This window comes from Octodon degus, unplaced genomic scaffold (genome assembly GCF_000260255.1).
Source record: "Octodon degus isolate 3935 unplaced genomic scaffold, OctDeg1.0 scaffold00098, whole genome shotgun sequence".
In the NCBI taxonomy this organism is placed as follows: Eukaryota; Metazoa; Chordata; class Mammalia; order Rodentia; family Octodontidae; genus Octodon; species Octodon degus.
Genome location: NW_004524674.1, coordinates 6,637,454 through 6,654,691, shown reverse-complemented (window position 1 = coordinate 6,654,691; position 17,238 = coordinate 6,637,454). Strand labels below are relative to the sequence as shown.

General features: G+C 48.4%; 1 protein-coding gene across 1 annotated transcript in view; it reads right to left on the bottom strand.

Annotated features, from left to right (window-relative positions):
- Positions 1-5,779: 5,779 nt before the first annotated feature.
- The window catches only part of LOC101574681 (netrin-1), an 18,049-nt gene continuing 6,590 nt past the window's right edge, over positions 5,780-17,238 (bottom strand). Inside the window, exon 2 of the mRNA XM_023723425.1 lies at positions 5,780-6,953. Within this exon, the coding sequence (XP_023579193.1) occupies positions 5,780-6,889 (1,110 nt within the window). The 5' untranslated portion in view covers positions 6,890-6,953. The remainder of the gene's footprint in view (positions 6,954-17,238) is intronic.

The window sequence follows — 17,238 nt, the reverse complement described above, 5'->3', positions numbered from 1 at the left end:
TGTAACACGAAACTCAGTACAATACACCAGTCAAGCATCAGGACAGGAGATAGGGTCTGAGGCAAGCACTCCTGTCTAGAGGACTAACCCAGGCAGCTCACTTTTTCCAAGTGCTATTTAGAACAACTGTCCCTCAGAGTTGTATTATAATGGGACACGGCTTTTATGTGAACAGCCATGGAAACAAATGTTGCTGATACCCCCTGCTCTCCCTGATAGACCCCGCAGGCCTGTCCACACTTAGGCTTGTGCGTACAAACCGCCCTTTGGTGGTGGGGACATCTGTTTTTGAAAAGCTTCTGCTCGTTGTGGCAATCTTATTAATTGAACAAAGCACACAGAATGTACCTCATACAATGCCTGGCCCTCAGTAGGGTTTTGTGGTCTGTCTTCGGGACATAACCTGACAACCACCTTGGGAATGACATTCTAAACTCTGCAGTTTCCCGGCCACCCAAACCAATGCCACGCCTCCTGGGGCTGTGGAGACCACAAGGGCTTCCAGACGGCAGGCAAAGCGCTGTGCACCACTCTCCAAGTATCAGGCTTAAGTCCTGAGCCTTTCAAAAGCCCTCCGAGACCTCCCGTCTCCCTATAATGAAAGGCACTGCAGAAACCCAAGGTATGATTATCACTTCTGAAAGGAAGAAAAAAATACTGGCTCACAAAACATCCGTACTTGTGCATCCCCAGATAAGGCTGTTTTATAATCCAGTTCCCCAGAGAGCCATTTATTTTAGTGAAGCCAGTGTGCATAGCAGACACTGTAGAAGCCATCAAGATAACACCAGTAACAACCCAGTGGACTTTTGAAGTGTAAACATAAAAGTCTATTAAGAATACAATGTTGGTTTAATCCCAAGACAAAAAATTTACTTAATGAAAAGCACAACTCATCTCAAGAAGGAAATATCGATACCAGCTGTGAGCAGAAAATGAGGGGATTCCTTCCAGGGAACATCTGAATTGCAACCCACTGCCTTTCCAATATTTACTCTGGACATAAAGTCTCAAATACTTTTCCGAGGATCTCATTTTTCTCCAGGAAAGGAGGAGGTCAGAGGAGCGTGGGCAGAGCGAAAGGAGAGCCTGGCAGAGCCTAGAAATGCACACACCCAACAGACCCAGAAGATAGCCCTCGACAAACTTACCTCCTTTCTTGGTGTGGCTGTGAGTGGCCTCCTTTCCTCAAGGGTCCCAGCTACCAAGTGCTAATAAGAACCTGACTCCAGGTGCCACTGGTCAACAGATAAATGGCAGCCCTGTGTTGCCAACTCATGCTATCTGCAGTGACGCTTTTAGCTGCTTTCTGCATTCTTTCAGTATATTCTGGTGAAGCAGTGGGATGGTACAGTGAGAAGACATGGCCTTCTTAAAGAGGATTTTTAGATTGCCAGCTCTGCTTTACTACCTTTGAGAACAATCACATACTCTGAAAGGAAGGCATGACCTTAAGCTACACTTGTGCATGCTGAGAACCTGGAACAAAGTATACTCTCTTCTCTCACAATCTTACCCCCCAGCTCCCCTTAGGCCCACTGGCTAAGTTAAAATAGACAGGGTAAAACTTGCCATATACAACTTTATACTTAGTTATCTCTAAGTGTAATGTAATACTAATGTGGAAGAACATAACGCAACACAACGAGGGAACCATCTCCAGTGCTGGCAAGAAGTAACAGGTTGTTCCAGCTTTTCTCCTATAAACAGATGAGTAATTCATTCATTTAATCATTCATTTACTCAGTCTTCCATCCACCCATGCATCCATGCATCCATGCATCCATGCATCCATCCATCCATCCATCCATCCATCCATCCATCCATCCTACTGAGAGGCAGCAGAGCAAATGCAATAAGCCAAAGCACAAATATCAGGCCAGAGTCCCAGCCTCACCACCTACTATGAGGCTTGAGGTAAACCACCTAATCTTGCTGGGCCATAGTTTCCTCATCTCTAAAATAAAGATAATAATAATGCCTATTATTAACATAGTCACAATTATTAAATAACTAAATTAATGTGAGCACTTGGCAAAGAATAAGCCCTCCAGGGTTAATCACCTTAATGGTAGTAATTATAATAATTATCCTATTAAAAAATACACTCATCCGCAGCTATGCACCAGACTCTGGACAAGGCATCAAATGATTTTAGCCTTCTGATTTTGCAAGGATCTTCTGCAGGCCATTGGATTTCACATGGCAACAACTTCCACGTAAACTCCCTCATTTTCCAGGGATGGGAGTGGGCCCAAACACCAGAGCCACTTACAGCATGAGACTACCCTTCCTCCCCAAAGCCATGCTTAAACAATTATGAGCATTATGTTGCAGGTACCCATGGCCATAGGAGGCCAGCCCAGCACAGTGTTCATCTTGCAAAGGTGTCTTTTGTGTGGGTTTTGGATTACAGCTGGGCAATGCAAAGCCATAGAGCGAGTGGCAAAACGAGTTTTCATAAGCTCAACCTGTCACAAACTAGGAATGGGCTCATGCTGACATCCCCACAGTAAGATTAAACAACATGCTTCATCAGGCACTAAATACTAACACAGCTCCAACGTCAGGGGGACACTGATTAAAACTGATGTCAATAATTTATGAAACACAATATGGTCTTCAGATGCTCTTTTGAGGAGAGAGAGAGAGAGAGAGAGAGAGAGAGAGAGAGAGAGAGAGAGAGAACCTAGAAACCCAGGTGGTTAAAAATTGTTCATGCATTTTCCCTTGAATGTGGACACCCCCACCATGCACGGGTGCTTCTTTACGTAGGAAATGTAAATGCACATGTGTATACAAGCATGTGAGTGTAGTTTTATTTTTTTAATACATATGGACGGAAGAAAGTATTTAGTTATTCTTCTGAGAACTGTTGAGGCTGTAACATTATACATAGTCTTGTCTTTCATATTGTTTCTGAAGTTTTTTTTCAAGAAGAAATCCAAAATTCCATTTAAAATAAAATTAGGCTTTGCAAGAGTTCACATTTATTCTGTAGAAAAATTGACCTTAAAATAAAAGCAGAAATAAAATCTGCAGCAAAGAAATCATATAGGTTTATGTGTATATCTTAGTAATCTGTAAATATACCAGCCCTATGCAGAAAGACTACTCAGTCAAGTAACACCAACACACTTTAAGTTTCAAGGGTTATTTTTAGGGGGAAGTGAAGATTAAGGCAAAGAAATATGTCATTTTAGTCTAGTATATGTCTCACTATTTTATAAGGCAAAACTAGGATGACACAATGACAATTCCTCCTTTTGTATCAGGACTGATTTTTGGAGTTAAAAATATACACTTTACTATATCTTAGTTGTAAATAGTCTGGGGAGCTTGACTTTATGTGTCAACAGTGTGAAATTCACAAGATGGGACTTTGTGTGGGTGAGTCTCTGATGGTATAAAGTTAGTGTCTGAAGGGCTTATTAATGATTTTCTAGCACAGTATCCCTTAGTATCACAGAACACCTGTCAAATACTAATTCTTTCACATATCTCCATTACAGGACCTTTTCATAAAAAGCTCGACCTTTAATTGTAAATCACTCCTAAATTGTCCTTGCTGGCTTTCTCCTTTACAGAATGATGGAAAAATCACTAAGACTTCAATTAAGACTTTATGGGAACTTCAATCTGATGTTCTCAGTTATATCTACAAGGTATCAGAACATCTATTCAAAAAGGAAACTATAAATAACTTTAACAGAGTTGAATTGGCTTAGCTTTAATGAAATGACTGAATAATTGACAAGATTTAAAGATACTCTTAACTACTCAGAATTAAAATAACTTCAGTAACACCCCAAAAAAATCTTTAGCCAATCATTTGTCATGTAGATTATGTACTTATTAGGCTTAATTAAACTTTTTGAACACATACGCTTGCTAATTACTAGTTAATATGTTGATTGCTCAATTTAGCAAAAAAAAAAAAAAAAAAAAAAAAGGTCAATCTAATTTGTGTACATAGTGATTTGGTGGAAAGACAAAATATCCACACTATAGATTGTTTCAAGTGCTCAGCTATCTTTATAAGAAATGCAAGTTACGTCTTAAGGCCCAAAGTGACAGAGAGAGATGGGGATGGTGAGAATCGAACAATGCCAAGGCTAAGAGGAATCTTGAAGCCAGTAACATTTTTCCAGGACATTCAGTTCATTTGCCTCAATGTATTCAGTTGCATTTGTGCAATTAGGCCCTGATAGGAGCCATACAAAGTCATCTTTCATATGCATATACAAACTAAAACTGATAGCAAAAGCCTGGGAATCCCTTTAAATGTCAATAAAGGGTTTTCATGCACAAAAGGAAGAAAAGAAGAAAGGAAGGGAACAGATGAGATGGGAAAAACCAACATTTCTGAGGGAATTGAAGAGATCAAAGGAACTTTATCCTCCAAGACCACTAAATCGGGGTGTAGCTACTCTGCAGAATCCTGTTGGCTCTGTCCCTTGAAAGATGGAGATGAACAATTAGGCCTGCAAAAGCAGGTCACGTTGAGTAAAAATGGAGGCTGCTTCATGCAACAGGAGGCGCGGGCGTCTGCAGAACAGGGCGCCTGCCTGGGCCTCTGTGCCGACCCGACCCTCCAAGACATGTTTTCCATTCGCTTGCTCAAAAGTCTGCATCCGCAGTCATGAGGCACAAACTATTCGACAACAACATGACACAATTAATCAGAACCAGACCTTAAAACGTGTGTTTGTGTGGACCAGCAAACTGCAATGTGTTTCAGAGGGTGAAGCAATTGAAGAGACTCACGCTGGCTGTTTGGGGCTGGGGGGAGGGGTAGGAATGGAAAACGCTATATATTCACAAAAGATGCTCACCAAATGGCACATTGATGGGCTAAAATGATTTTCATCACAATCTATGTGAAATTTGGAAATTTACATCTCACCCTAAAAAAATCTCTCTCTCCTCCACCTCAGGAGTAACAAATACATGCCAGAGAATTTTTACACCAACAAAGTTGTACAATTCAGAAGTAGACGTATGTATCCTTTTTCTAGCATCATTTCTAATCTAGGCCTCTTCACCAGTGCTAGGTTTTGACAGATTTCTCTTTTAGGAATTAAAACTTCATTAAAAATCCAGACGCTGGGCCTTAGTTAATTCAAAACTATTCAATTTCACCAAACCCTGAAGCTAAGAAAAAAAAAAATCTGGTCTATTTCCTTTTGGGGGGGCAGGATTGAATTAGTTCAAAATAGTTACTGAACCCTCCTTTGTAATCTGTAGATAGTAATTAATTGAAATCACATCACTCTTCTTTTGCTAACACAAACACGCTGTTCAAAAGCCAAAAGGAAAATTTTCTCAAACCATAAAAAGACAAATGGAGGATGCGAGAGTGATATTTGTTGGGTGTTGAATTGGCCCCAACCTGGAGAGTGCCCTGGCTCCTCCCAAAGGATTTATAGTTTTGGAGCTGAAACTTCCTGGGAACAGGGCCCGGGTCCCCAGCCGTGTGCCCAGCTGCTTCCCTAGGAAAGGGGGAGGGGGCGCAGAGGTGAATCCTAGGGACTAGCCAAACGGAGAGGGAGGCAATGAAAGCGTTTCCACAATTTTTTTTTCCAGACCACTACCCCTACTCCCAACCCTGGCAGCATTTCTCCCACTGTTTCTTGGTTTCGCAAAGAGCACGGGTTACAAACCCGGGCGCCCGCTGCGAGCATTGAGAGAGTGGACTCACTCTCAGCCCTCTCAGGTCCTCGTCATTCCCGAAAGCCCCTTCCTGGTCTTCCCGCCACGTCCCCGTAACCCAGAATCTTCAGACGCCGGCTGCTTCTGGGATTTCCCAGAACCCCCGCTGCGTTACCGCGTCGCCACCCACCGCCAGCTTAGCCGCCGCGCCCCACTCACCCACGCACTCGTTGGCCTCGCGAGCCGTGGCACGCTGCCAGGGCCGGTCGTAGTGAAAGGGTTTGCAGCGGTCGCACTCTGGGCCCGCCGTGTTGTGCCTGCAGTCGCACACCAGGCTGTCGTCGCGGTCGCGCACGCACCGAGCGGCGTGGCCATTGCACTTGCAGCGGCCGCCCACCTGCAAGTCGGACACGGCATAGAAGTACGAGTCGCGCGCCAGTTCCGAGTCATCCTCATTCTCGTCGCCGAAAGTGTGCAAGCGGCTGAAGGCCACACGGATGTCGGTGGCTGTGACCCAGTCCTGCAGCACCGGCGAGTTGTCGAAGTCGTGCGCCGAGGGTCGCCCGTCCAGCGTGCTGAAGGCGATGAGGCCGCCCGAAAGCGGGCGCATGTCGGTGTGCGAGTCGGTGCACACGGCCTCCTGCTCGTTCTGCTTGGTGATGGGCGCGCGGTGCGGCCGGTTGTACATCTTGCGGCACTGCGTGGAGTAAAACTGGAAGGGCACCCACGTGCGCCCGTAGTCCATGGACTTGTAGATGGCCATGGACTCGGGCCGTGGAGAGCAGAACTGCAGGCTCACGTAGGTCACCTCGAACTTCTTGCCGAGCGACAGTGTGAGTGTGACGTTGTGCGGAAACTGCAGGAAGTTCTCCGACTGCCAGCACGTCAGGTTGTGAGGGTTGTTGAGGTCTGTGAGGAAGGCCGGTGGGTGCGCCTTCTTGGGGTCCGAGGCGTTGCAGAGGTGGCAAGAGCGCAGCCGCTCCTCGCCGCGCTCGCTCACCACGCAGTAGCGCGCCGGAGGCCGGCCGCAGGTGCTGGACACGCGGACGTCCTTGCCGAAGGCCGCATTGACAAAATCTGGGATGCAGCGGCGCGGGTGGCCGTTCTCGTCCGAGCAGGGGTCCGGCTGTGCAGCCTGGCCCGCGAACATGCTGAGCCCGGGACCGCCGCGCACCGCGCCCACCAGGCACGCCAGCGCGACCAGCGCGGCCAGCGCCTCCCACACGGCGCGCATCATGCTGCGTCCGGCTCGCCCCGGCCCCGCCGCGCCGAGGAGTCCGTCAGCCAGCCGCAGAAGGCGCCTGCGGAGAGAAGGAGCCGCGCTCAGCCAGCCCGCCCCGCGTCCTCGGCCCTCGGTGGAGTGGTGGCCGGGGGCGCGAGCGAATGCCAGGCACCAACCGCGCAGCGACGGCTCGCCTCAATCCCCCGAAGTCCCAGGGGCACACGAGCCGGGCAATCTCCAAGACCGCACAGCCCGCGCCCCTTCTTCCCCGCCGGCGAGCCGGGGCGGCGGGCTAACGCTCGGCTTCCCCGCCACCGCCGCCTCCACGCCGCCCAAGGGGCACCCCCGCGCTCGACCGCCTGCCCGCAACCAACCCGCCCTGCACCCCAAGTCTCTGGCGCCCGAGAGAGCTCGGCTCTCTCAACCCCGCAACCCTGTACCCCCTTCGTCCCGCTAGGCAGCCTCTCAGTTGCCCCTGGTCGCGTCCCCGCCGGGGAGACCGTGCCCGGGACTTTACCTCTAGCGAGGGCAAAAAAGAAAGAAAAGTTTGCCTGGCCCTGGCTAGGGGCCCGCGCGCCGGACGGCGGAGAGCCTCTCGCGGGCGCGTCCTGCCTCAGCGCGGGCTTGCCAGCTCCATGCCCGGCGCGGCCGCCGCTGTCCCGGCCCGGGCCCGGCCGCCGCCTCTGCCGCTCGCCCCAGTGACGACGCGGCCGCAGGGCTCCCTCTGCTCCCGCCGCGGCCGGAGTGCTGCCCTGCCCGCGCCCGGGGCGCACACACTCACGCTCGCTGGCGCGCACTCACACACGCACGCACGCCCCCGAAGGCTCCACCGCCGCCGCCGCTAGCGCTGGGAGTGGGGGGCGGAGGGGGCGCGGGGGCGGGGCCGCCGGGCGGGGCGCCGGCCAATAACGTCGGCGAGCAGCCGCCAGCTCGCGAGCAAAGTTTTAACCCCGGGAAAGAAGAAAAGTTAAAGGGAACCGGCCCGGGACGCAGGCGAGGCCGAGCGCCAGCGGGTGGGAACCCGGGGAGCCCGAGAAAGAGCAGCGGAGACAAAGAGAAAGCTACAGCAGCGCCCCGGGAAACCCCGGAGAGGGGGCAGGGCCCGGCGCGCACCCCGAGGGGGGAGGGGTCCGGCCGGCGACTGTCAGCTTCTCCCGCGCACCGTGCAGCCCCGGGAGCCCCGCGCCCAGGGGAACACGCAGGCGCGGGGGAGGGGACGTTTCCAACTCCCAGCCGAACACATCTGTGTTTGTTTTCTTTGCTGTGCCGAGGTCGGGCCTTCCTCTAACCCGGCCTGACGGGCCCAGGTGGCACCGCGCACACCCCTGTGGGCACGCAGCCCTGGGGGCATGAGGAAGGGGAGGAGGATGTGACCTCTGCCTGCTTCTTACACATGCCCAGGCCTCAAGAGTCCCGTTGAGGAGAAGCTGCTCGCCTGAATCCCCAACCCCCAGAGCTGTCACTATGCCCTGGGCCTGGAATGTGGCACCTTGCATGCCAGGACAGTGGGCAGTAGGCTGAAGTGTTAGGTATGCACCTGGATGCTAGCAGCACCACTCACAGACTGTCTGGCCAGCTCTCCCGATATGCCCCGAAGCAGGTTCACTGGTACTTCCTTGCTGGTGCTATTAAGGGTGATGTAGATCTCTAGTATCTCATGGGATTCCCACCACAATTTGGCAGCATAGTTATTAATTCCATTTTACGGATGAGGATACTAGGATCTCAGGAAATTGAAGAAACTTGCCCATCGTCTCTCAGCTAGTAAAAATCAAACCCAAGAATAGCAACATGGGCTCCTAGACTGATAGGGTGGTCTATTCCTTGAGTCCTAGGTACTCTAAAGGCTAAGGCAGGAGGACTGCTTGAAGCCAAGAGATCAAGGCAAATTTGGACAACATAATGAGGCATAGGGTAGGGGAAAACCTGGGCTCCTTTCTTTCCATCACCTTTGTCCAGTGGCTGATCCTACTCGATCATAGTCCCATGGGGTATCTCTTGGGAGCCTCCAAACTTCTGGGCCTCGGTGTCACTTAGCAAAAGGACTGAGGACAGAAACAGTAGCCTTTCACCTTCTTGTAGTAGCCACCAAAGGGCTGAGCGGAAAAGGACCTACTGTGCTGAGCATTTGGAACCAAATTTCTGTTGATTTATTTCTTAGGTAAAATGTGTGACCCAGTAACAGACCTGGAGGGAAAAGCCTCAGGTCCTGGTTCTGGCCCAATAGCTGTCTCGCCCCATACATTAGCTCCATTAAATACTTCATTTTGTCTTAGGGCATTTTCCTAACCCCTGAAAATCTAAGTAGGAGGCCCCTGGCTCATGTGGCTCAGCTGGGCAGAAGGCCTTTCCTACCCTTCCCCAGCCTCTGGGAGCCCCACCCTCCCCAAGCCAGTACTTCCAGGAAGCGAAGGAGACTCAGCATAGCCCTGGGAAATAAATTCATTTCATCACAGGACAGCCCAGATTCACCCTCTCCTGGGAGGAGCTCTTAGGCTTTGCCCTTTTGCACCACTTACTACTCTTTTCTGTTTATTTATGCCCTGCCTCATAGCAGAAAGGATTTCAGGTGACTTATAAGGTACTTAAGAGATGGCAAAGTAACATAAATTAGAAGTGATGTGAAAGGAAATAAAAGAAATGTTCAATCACTGTGGAGTGTGAAGTCCCAGTGGAATAGTGGAAGGCACCATGACATCTAGGAGGACATGCTTTGGAGCCAGAGGACCTGACCTGGGATGCTGCTGAGGGACCTTTGCAAGTCTTTGCAGTGGGGTCCTTGTTTGTAAGGTTATCTATCTCCTGGGGGTTTTGAGCATCAAATGAAATGACAAATACAAATATTATTTATTGCAATACATGTACACATTGCAGTTCTATAATACTCCTGAATTTATTTTGACATGTATGGCTATGGAAATACACGTAGAGCCACAGCACAAGGTGTTACTAGTACTAAAATTGCTATACAGAAATTTTAGATTATTTAAGGAACATTCAAATATGTGGAAGGGTGTTCACAACATATGAATGAAAAATAGCAAATTTGGGCTGGCCAAATAGCTCAGCGGATTAAAGCCAATGCAAGCAGGTGCAGGGGCTGGGGGTTCGATCCCGGGTCCGCCGTGCTGGCCCCTGCTCCCAGGGCGTGCTGAGACAGCAATTGAGATTGGGCATGGTGGCGTGCACCTGTAATCCCAGTTCTTGAGAGGCTGTAAACAGGTGGATCACTACTGAGTCTGACCTAGTAGTGAGACACTGAGCACCCTATAAATGCTTCCCCCCCAAAAAAGAGAAATAAAATAAAAGAAAAAGAAAGAAAAATAGCAAAATAAAGAACATGTACAGTGTGAAGTCATTTTTACTAAAGTCTGCATAAAATGACAACAGTGTTAGCTGTATGTCCCAGGAGAGTATGACTAGAGGTGGTTTATCTTTCCATGTATATTCTCAGTTTTGTACAGTAAAGTAAGTACAGCTAAGATGAGAAAAAAAAGCAAAAGTAAAAACAAAATAGAGTTGGGAACAGTGTACCCTGAATGGCCTATTCACCTGCTGTGGGTGGACCACCAATGTGTCCTAAGCTACCCACCACCACCACCAAAATGAAAAGGAGACCCAGGTCCATTACACAATTCCCACTGTCCACGAGATAAAAACAGACCTATTGCGCAAGAGAATTACAACTATTCTTGGTACTAAAGGCAGGCAGGAGTTTCTCTGGGGGGACTCATAAAGGCAGACACAGTGTGAGGTAACAGGGCAACATCCTGGCCACATCCCCGTAATAGTCACAACAGTGAGCCCCATAGGGTGGTCTGTGAGATGGCCCTCAAGCTAAGCTGACTGGCACTGCACCAAAACACGAGTCAGGAAGACATTCTAGCAAGGAGAGGTGTAAAAGAAACAAATGGGGTGCTCAGCTTGCTGCCCACCCAACCTAGACACACTTTGGAATATCTACAGGATTGAATTAGGGAAAGCTTCGCAAGCCTCCTTTCTGCTACACTGTTTCTGTCCACAGAGCTTTGCTGGATCTGGTGGAGCATGGAAATTGCATGCTGTGGACTGCGGCTCAGCTCTACCGCTAGCCAGGCTTGGGCAATGATCAGAAAGGCATGGAGGACCCCACCACCACCACCACACTTATATTGTGGTCACTTAGGTCTAACGGGCAGGACTATCTCACACCTTGCAATTCAAGCAGTCTGCAATCTTCTGACACACAGTAGACCCTCTCTACCTCCATGCAAATTCCACCTGTCATCTTTACAGTTGGTCCACTTCCAACTCTGCACAGGCACCCAGAACAAACCCCTGGCTCGTCAAACTTTCTGAGCCAGCGCCCCCACCCCTCCGCCTCTCTCTTTTATCTATTCTGGGCAAAAATGCTCCCGGTTAATGGATTTCATGTAGGACATGGTTTTCTGACTGCCTAGCAGCCTCTCCAAGTGCCCTCTAATTTGTCAGTGTCCCTTCCTAAAGCACGCTCCCTTTTGAGGGGACCAATGAAAAAAACAGATGTCTAAGTGTTGTGAGAGCTCCCCAAAGTGGGGGTTATAAATACACATCCGAGAAGGCAAGCCAGGCTCTGAGCAGCGGGATCCTGGGTACAGACTGGAGTTCAAAACAACAGTGTGATTCTTGGGTGAGAAAGCCAATTCCCAGGTGTTTGTGTAAGGAATGCATTGGGGCGGGGGGAGCCACCATTCTTGGCACAGAGCTTTACCTGCAAAGACCAACAACAGAGCACTTCAGAACAGGGGGAATTTTGAGAAAACCTAGGGGCCGCCACAGGAGGAGAAGGACTTGGGAGATTCAGGTGTCCTAGAGACAAGTAGACAACAGAGTTTTGAGGAAGGACGGGCTTGGAGCAGGATCACATGCCTTAAAGGTCAAGATAAGATCTGAAATGAGTGCTTTGGATTAAACTACAAGGAAGTCCTTGGTGACCTTGACTGGCCGTTGCAGGGAAGTGGTGGGGACAGAAGCCAGAAGGCCTCAAGTTGCGGAGTGAACGGCAGGTGAGAAAATGGAGACAGCAAGTGGAGACAATTTCAAGAAGTGTGACTACAAGTGGTAGAGAAGAGAGCGGGCCCAGCTGGAAGGTGACATGGGATTAAGGGAAGGCGGGCTTTTCATTGTTGTTTGTAAGATAAGGCTATTTGACATGCCTAAACATTGATAGGAAGGGGCCAGCAAGAGGAAAGAGCTGACGACAGATAAAAGTGCTCTTGTAAAATCAGCAGTCAGGTGGGCCACAGTTTCTCTTGTCTGAATGAAATAGGAAGTGACACCCATGCTGTGAGTGAAAGAGAGGCTGGAGATTCCAGGCCTGAGAAGGGAAAAGCTGGACGTAGTCATTAGGGACAAAGGACCATGTCCAGGAAGAATTAAAGGCCTTATCGAGGCTGGTGACTGACTTCCAAAGTCATGGGACACTCACACTCCTCCCCACAGTCCCTGTGTAGATCCAGAGAAAGGACAAGTGGATTAATCTAGATTTGAGGGTGTTTTCTGGGAGGAGAGACAGAAGAACAGGAGAGCAGAGACAAGGCTAAGAGAAGGACATGAAGATAAGGCAGGGGCAGCAGAGGAAATAGAAGCCAGGGCCCTGGAGCCACATGTTGGTATTTCAATTTCAGCTTGAATTAAGTCAAGTTAATAACGTGTAAAGCTCAATTGCCCAGCTAGTTGTCCCTGGTTTGAACAGCACTGATAAAGAATAATCCCCTCATGACAGGAAGTTCTCCCAGACAAAACTGGTATGGTGGATTTGGAAAGATAGAAGAGATGTGGAGGGGGATTACAGAGCGCACTGTGCTCCAAAACTGGATGTCTTAGCAAAGCATTGCAGAGCAGCAGCAGCTCTGGGGCTGGGCAGACAACCTCTGAGGACAAGGGAGGGGTCTGTGCTGTGAAGCAGGAGGAAGAGGAGCAGGTGGGCTGTCACCTAGTTGTTAAAGACACCAAGGGCCAGCATCAGGGCTTTGGGCAGGGATGAAGACTGAGCCAGGTGCTCATGTCCCCAGAGCAAAAGAGGAGTGGAGACAGAAGGTGATTCTAAGGATGAGTTGAAGGAGGCAAAATAGCCATGTGCTCTGGTCTTAAAGAGCAGGTACTTTTGGTTTGGTTTTGCTGTTGTTTAAATAAAGATGGAAGGGATGTTGAGAATGGAGAAGGCTCAGGGTTGTTTGGTGTGTGGGGGATGGGGGAAGAGGACTGAGAGGTAGGTGGGACCCTGGGAAGGTCACGCCGTGAGTGACATCAGGATGAGCAAACCATCATTGACTAGGCCAAGTAGGAAGGAAAGGGTATGTATGCCCCAGGAAGGGCAATGTCGCACAGCACAGGCTGATGGTTGTGACAGTAGAGGACCAGAGAGAAAGGCTTAGGAGAAGCAAAATGACCAGTATGTATTTTATTTTTGTGGTGTTGCGGATGGAACCCAGGACCTCATGCATACTGGACGAGTGTTCTACAGTGAGCTGTCCATCCTCTCCCAAGGCTTTTACTTTTTAAATGAAACATGGCTATAATGGTACATGTACAGAGCTCTCTTCTAAGCATTTTTAGTTTAGCAACTACTAACTTATCCTCTGAAGAACTTTATAAGTGTATTATTCTCACTGTCTTCCAAGGAGGAAGCAGATACAGACACATAGTTTGCTGAAGGCCCCATCATCAGTATGTAGAAAGGCAGAAGTTTGAACTTAGGTACTCCAATACCAGATTTTAGAGCTCTCAGCATAACTATGGTAAGACTGGCATAGCTAGGTGTAAGGCATTCCTGGAAGGAGGATGGTCTTTAGGTCTACCAGAAGTACGAGTGAGAGGTATCCTGGTACTACCAGTTTATTTTAAGGACAGGCAGTAGACAACTCAGTTCCCAGAACCCCAACATAGAGTGGAAATGGTAGCCAGAGTTGACCAAGAAGCTTCTGGCCTCTCAGAATGGCCAGTCGTGCCTGTACTGATTGTGTTTCCTTTGGAAATGGAAAGAAATTGACTAAGCGAGCCTTGATTCCAGTTCACCACTTGCTATTAGCATGACTTTGAGCAAGTCACTTTACCCACCAGGGACATCAGTTTTTTCCTAATGACAGGGAGTGATCCACACTCCCCTAGCCTTGCTGTGGATATTTAAAAGATAAAACCAGAAGCAAAGCAGCTGGCTCAGGGTAGATGCTCAATATATAGCAGTGGTTTTTTTGCAGTACCGGGGATTGAAGTCAGGGCCTTGGCATTACGCTACATTCCCTCATCCTTTTTTATTTTGAGACAGGTTCTCACTACGTCTCTGAATTGCCCAGGCTGGCTTGAACTTGTGATCTTCCTGCCTCAACCTCCCATAGTGCTGATGTTAACAAGCATGCATCTCCATGCTCGGCTTGTTTCTTGTTTGTTTGTTTTGGATTTGGAGGGCAGCAGTGCAGTATTGAACCCAAGAATTCACACAAGCTAAGCAACTGGTCTACCACAAGCTATATTCCTAGCCTCCTCCAGCCTTGTTTTGTTTTGTCTTTAATAATTATAACCCTGAAATTTGCCTACCAGCTCCCTCAGCCTGGAAGAACTGGGGCATCCTTTGTTTTCAAGGCCTCTAGAGCCCAACACACCTGGTTGGCTATAAGAAGCATTGTTCAAGGAATTTCAGGTCCCTGAACAGAATTTCAAGAGAGATGAGTGTTCTGGAAAAGGGGTTAGAACATGGGGAACAGGTCTGGTTAGTATGTAAGGCTCCCGGAGGGTTTTCCTTTTGCTTGGTGTTGTTTATCTGCATCTTCAGGTCAGGCCTCCTCTATGCAAGGCAACTTGGCTGAGGATTCCAGAGCTGAGTAGAGAAGTCTGCCAAATCCTTTCATCTACCAGGACTCTTTGAAGGGGTGAAAATGCCTGTGGATAGGGGGAACCAGCAGATGTAACATACTTTCATTTGCAAAAAGCTTTTGACAAAGTCCCACAATAAATGCTATTAAAATGAAGAAAATGGGTCATAATGGGGGCTGGAGGCTTTGTCATGGATGGAAGACCCAGCTTGAGGATGAATATAAAGGGTGTAAAGAAAAGGACAGTCTCTGGGTAGAAAAAATAATGGGGGGGCCTCTGGACTCTGAGTTGGGACTCGACTCATACAACATTTACATGAAATCTGAAGGCAAGAGTCCCTTTGGTGAGACCTCCAGGTGAGCAGTGACTCCAGAGTGAAGCCAGGGGAAAAGGATGTTTAAAGGATCTCAAGAACCTGTTCTGTTGGGGACGGGGAGATGGCTCAGTGGAATAAGCACTTCCCTGGCAAATGCATAGGGCCTGAGTTCAATCCCCAGTTCAGCCAAAAAAAAAAAAAAAATTAGGGGGCTGGAGACATAGCTTAGTGGAATAAACGCTTCCTTGGCAAGCACAAGGGTCTGAGTTCAATTCCTGATTCCGCCGAAAAAAAAAAAAAAAAAAAAGAAAAAGAAATTGTTCCACAGGTTTAGTAGTGAATGTTTGTGGACATAAATAATTTGAACTACTCTTAGAAAAAAGTTATCAATTAAGATTGGGAAACAAATAATTTTGAGACTCAATACAAACAGTTTCCAGGGCTGGGGAGATAGCTAGACAGTCTAAGTGGCAGCCTGGCAAGTGCAAGGACCCCGATTTGATCCCTGGTACTGCATGCCATGCCGGCCCCAGAACCATGGATGTGCTGTGCAAGTCACCAAAAGCCGGGCATGGTGGCACACTCCTGTAATCCCAGTTCTGGGGAGGCTGAAACAGGAGGATCACTGTCAGTCTAAGCTGCATAGTGAGACCCTGTACTGAATAAATAAATAATAAATAAATAAATATTAAAAAGTTTCCTTAACAGTATTCCTCCACAAAGATGTTAGTGGCATTTGGTATGAGAATATTCTTCCTAGAGCAGAATGGCCCTACCTACCACTGGAATATTTAACATCTCTAATCCTTGTCCTCTAAATGCCAGTAGGTACACATACACACACACACACACACACACACACACACACACACACACCCCATGGCTCTTCCGCACATCTGTGAATTTATCCCCTTAGAAAAGCACCTCTCACCCTCATTCTGTTCCATCTGGAATTCAGTCAATATGCTCCTAGGTAGGGAAAAAAATGTCTAAATATGTCCTCAAGAGGAAAACTGGGAATGAAGCAGGACGCATTTAGGGTCTTCTGGGAAGTCCTAGCCATCACATCTCGGAAGGCTGGTGCAGGTGCAGATGGGCCCACAGGGGCAAGTCCATCACGGTGTGTTCACACATAAAGCAGAGGAGGAAACAAAAAGTGCTGGGAGAGAAGATGGGTTTTCAACCAAGTGCTCTGGTAGGAGCTCAGGTGGGCCTGATAGCGCAAAGTGAAGGGAGTGCAGAAGGGAGTTGTGGGATATGTTGGGGGGAGGTGGGCAGAAGGACCAGCACATGCAAAGGGCCTGGGCCAAAGCTTGACTTGTGTAGGGGACAGGAAGGGGAATGGCTTGATGGGGATTTGGTGAATGACATGGGGAGTGGTAGTGGTACAGTCAGAGATGGAGGGAGGAGCTGGGGCATGCAAGGCCTTGAGAGCAATAATAAAGAATTTGACCTTGTCAGAGTCCATCCTTGCACCTCCAAAATCTTACTGCCTGTTCTACCAAGTAATCTCTCTAATTATTGCACAATCCTCAAGATTTTTTGTGGGGGAGGGTACTGGGAATTGAACTCAAGATCTTGTGCCTGCCTGTGTGCCACTGAGCTCTATCCCCAGCCCAATGCACAATCTTCTTGAAGAACTGGGCCCTCTAAATCCTCTGTGTTTAATAGACTGCCTAAAACAAAATAGGAGTCCAATACTAACTAATCAGCTAAAGATCACAGAATCAGGACAAGTGAAAATGGTTACCAGCTCTGGTAAGCAGAAAAATGGGCCCCTAAAGATATCCATCTCTTAATCCCTCCAATCAGCAAATGTTGCCTTATATGGGAAAAAAAGGAGACATCGATGATGAAACTAACTTAAGGGTCTTGAAATGGAGAGATCATCTTGGATTATTGGGATAGACTCTAAATGAAATCACAAGTATCCTTATAAGAGAGAGGCGGAGAGAGCTCTTCAAAGACAGAAGACAAGAAGGCTCTGTGAAAATAGGCAGAAGCTGCAGCGATCCAGCCACAAGTTACTAAATGCAGCCTCCAGAAGTTGGACGAGTCAGGGAACAGCCTCCCGTTGCAGCCTCTACAGGAAGCAAAGCCACATAGCCATTAGCCTCTCTCCTCTCTTCTCTTCTCTTCTCTTCTCTTCTCTTCTCTTCTCTTCTCTTCTCTTCTCTTCTCTTCTCTTCTCTTCTCTTCTCTTCTCTTCTCTTCTCTT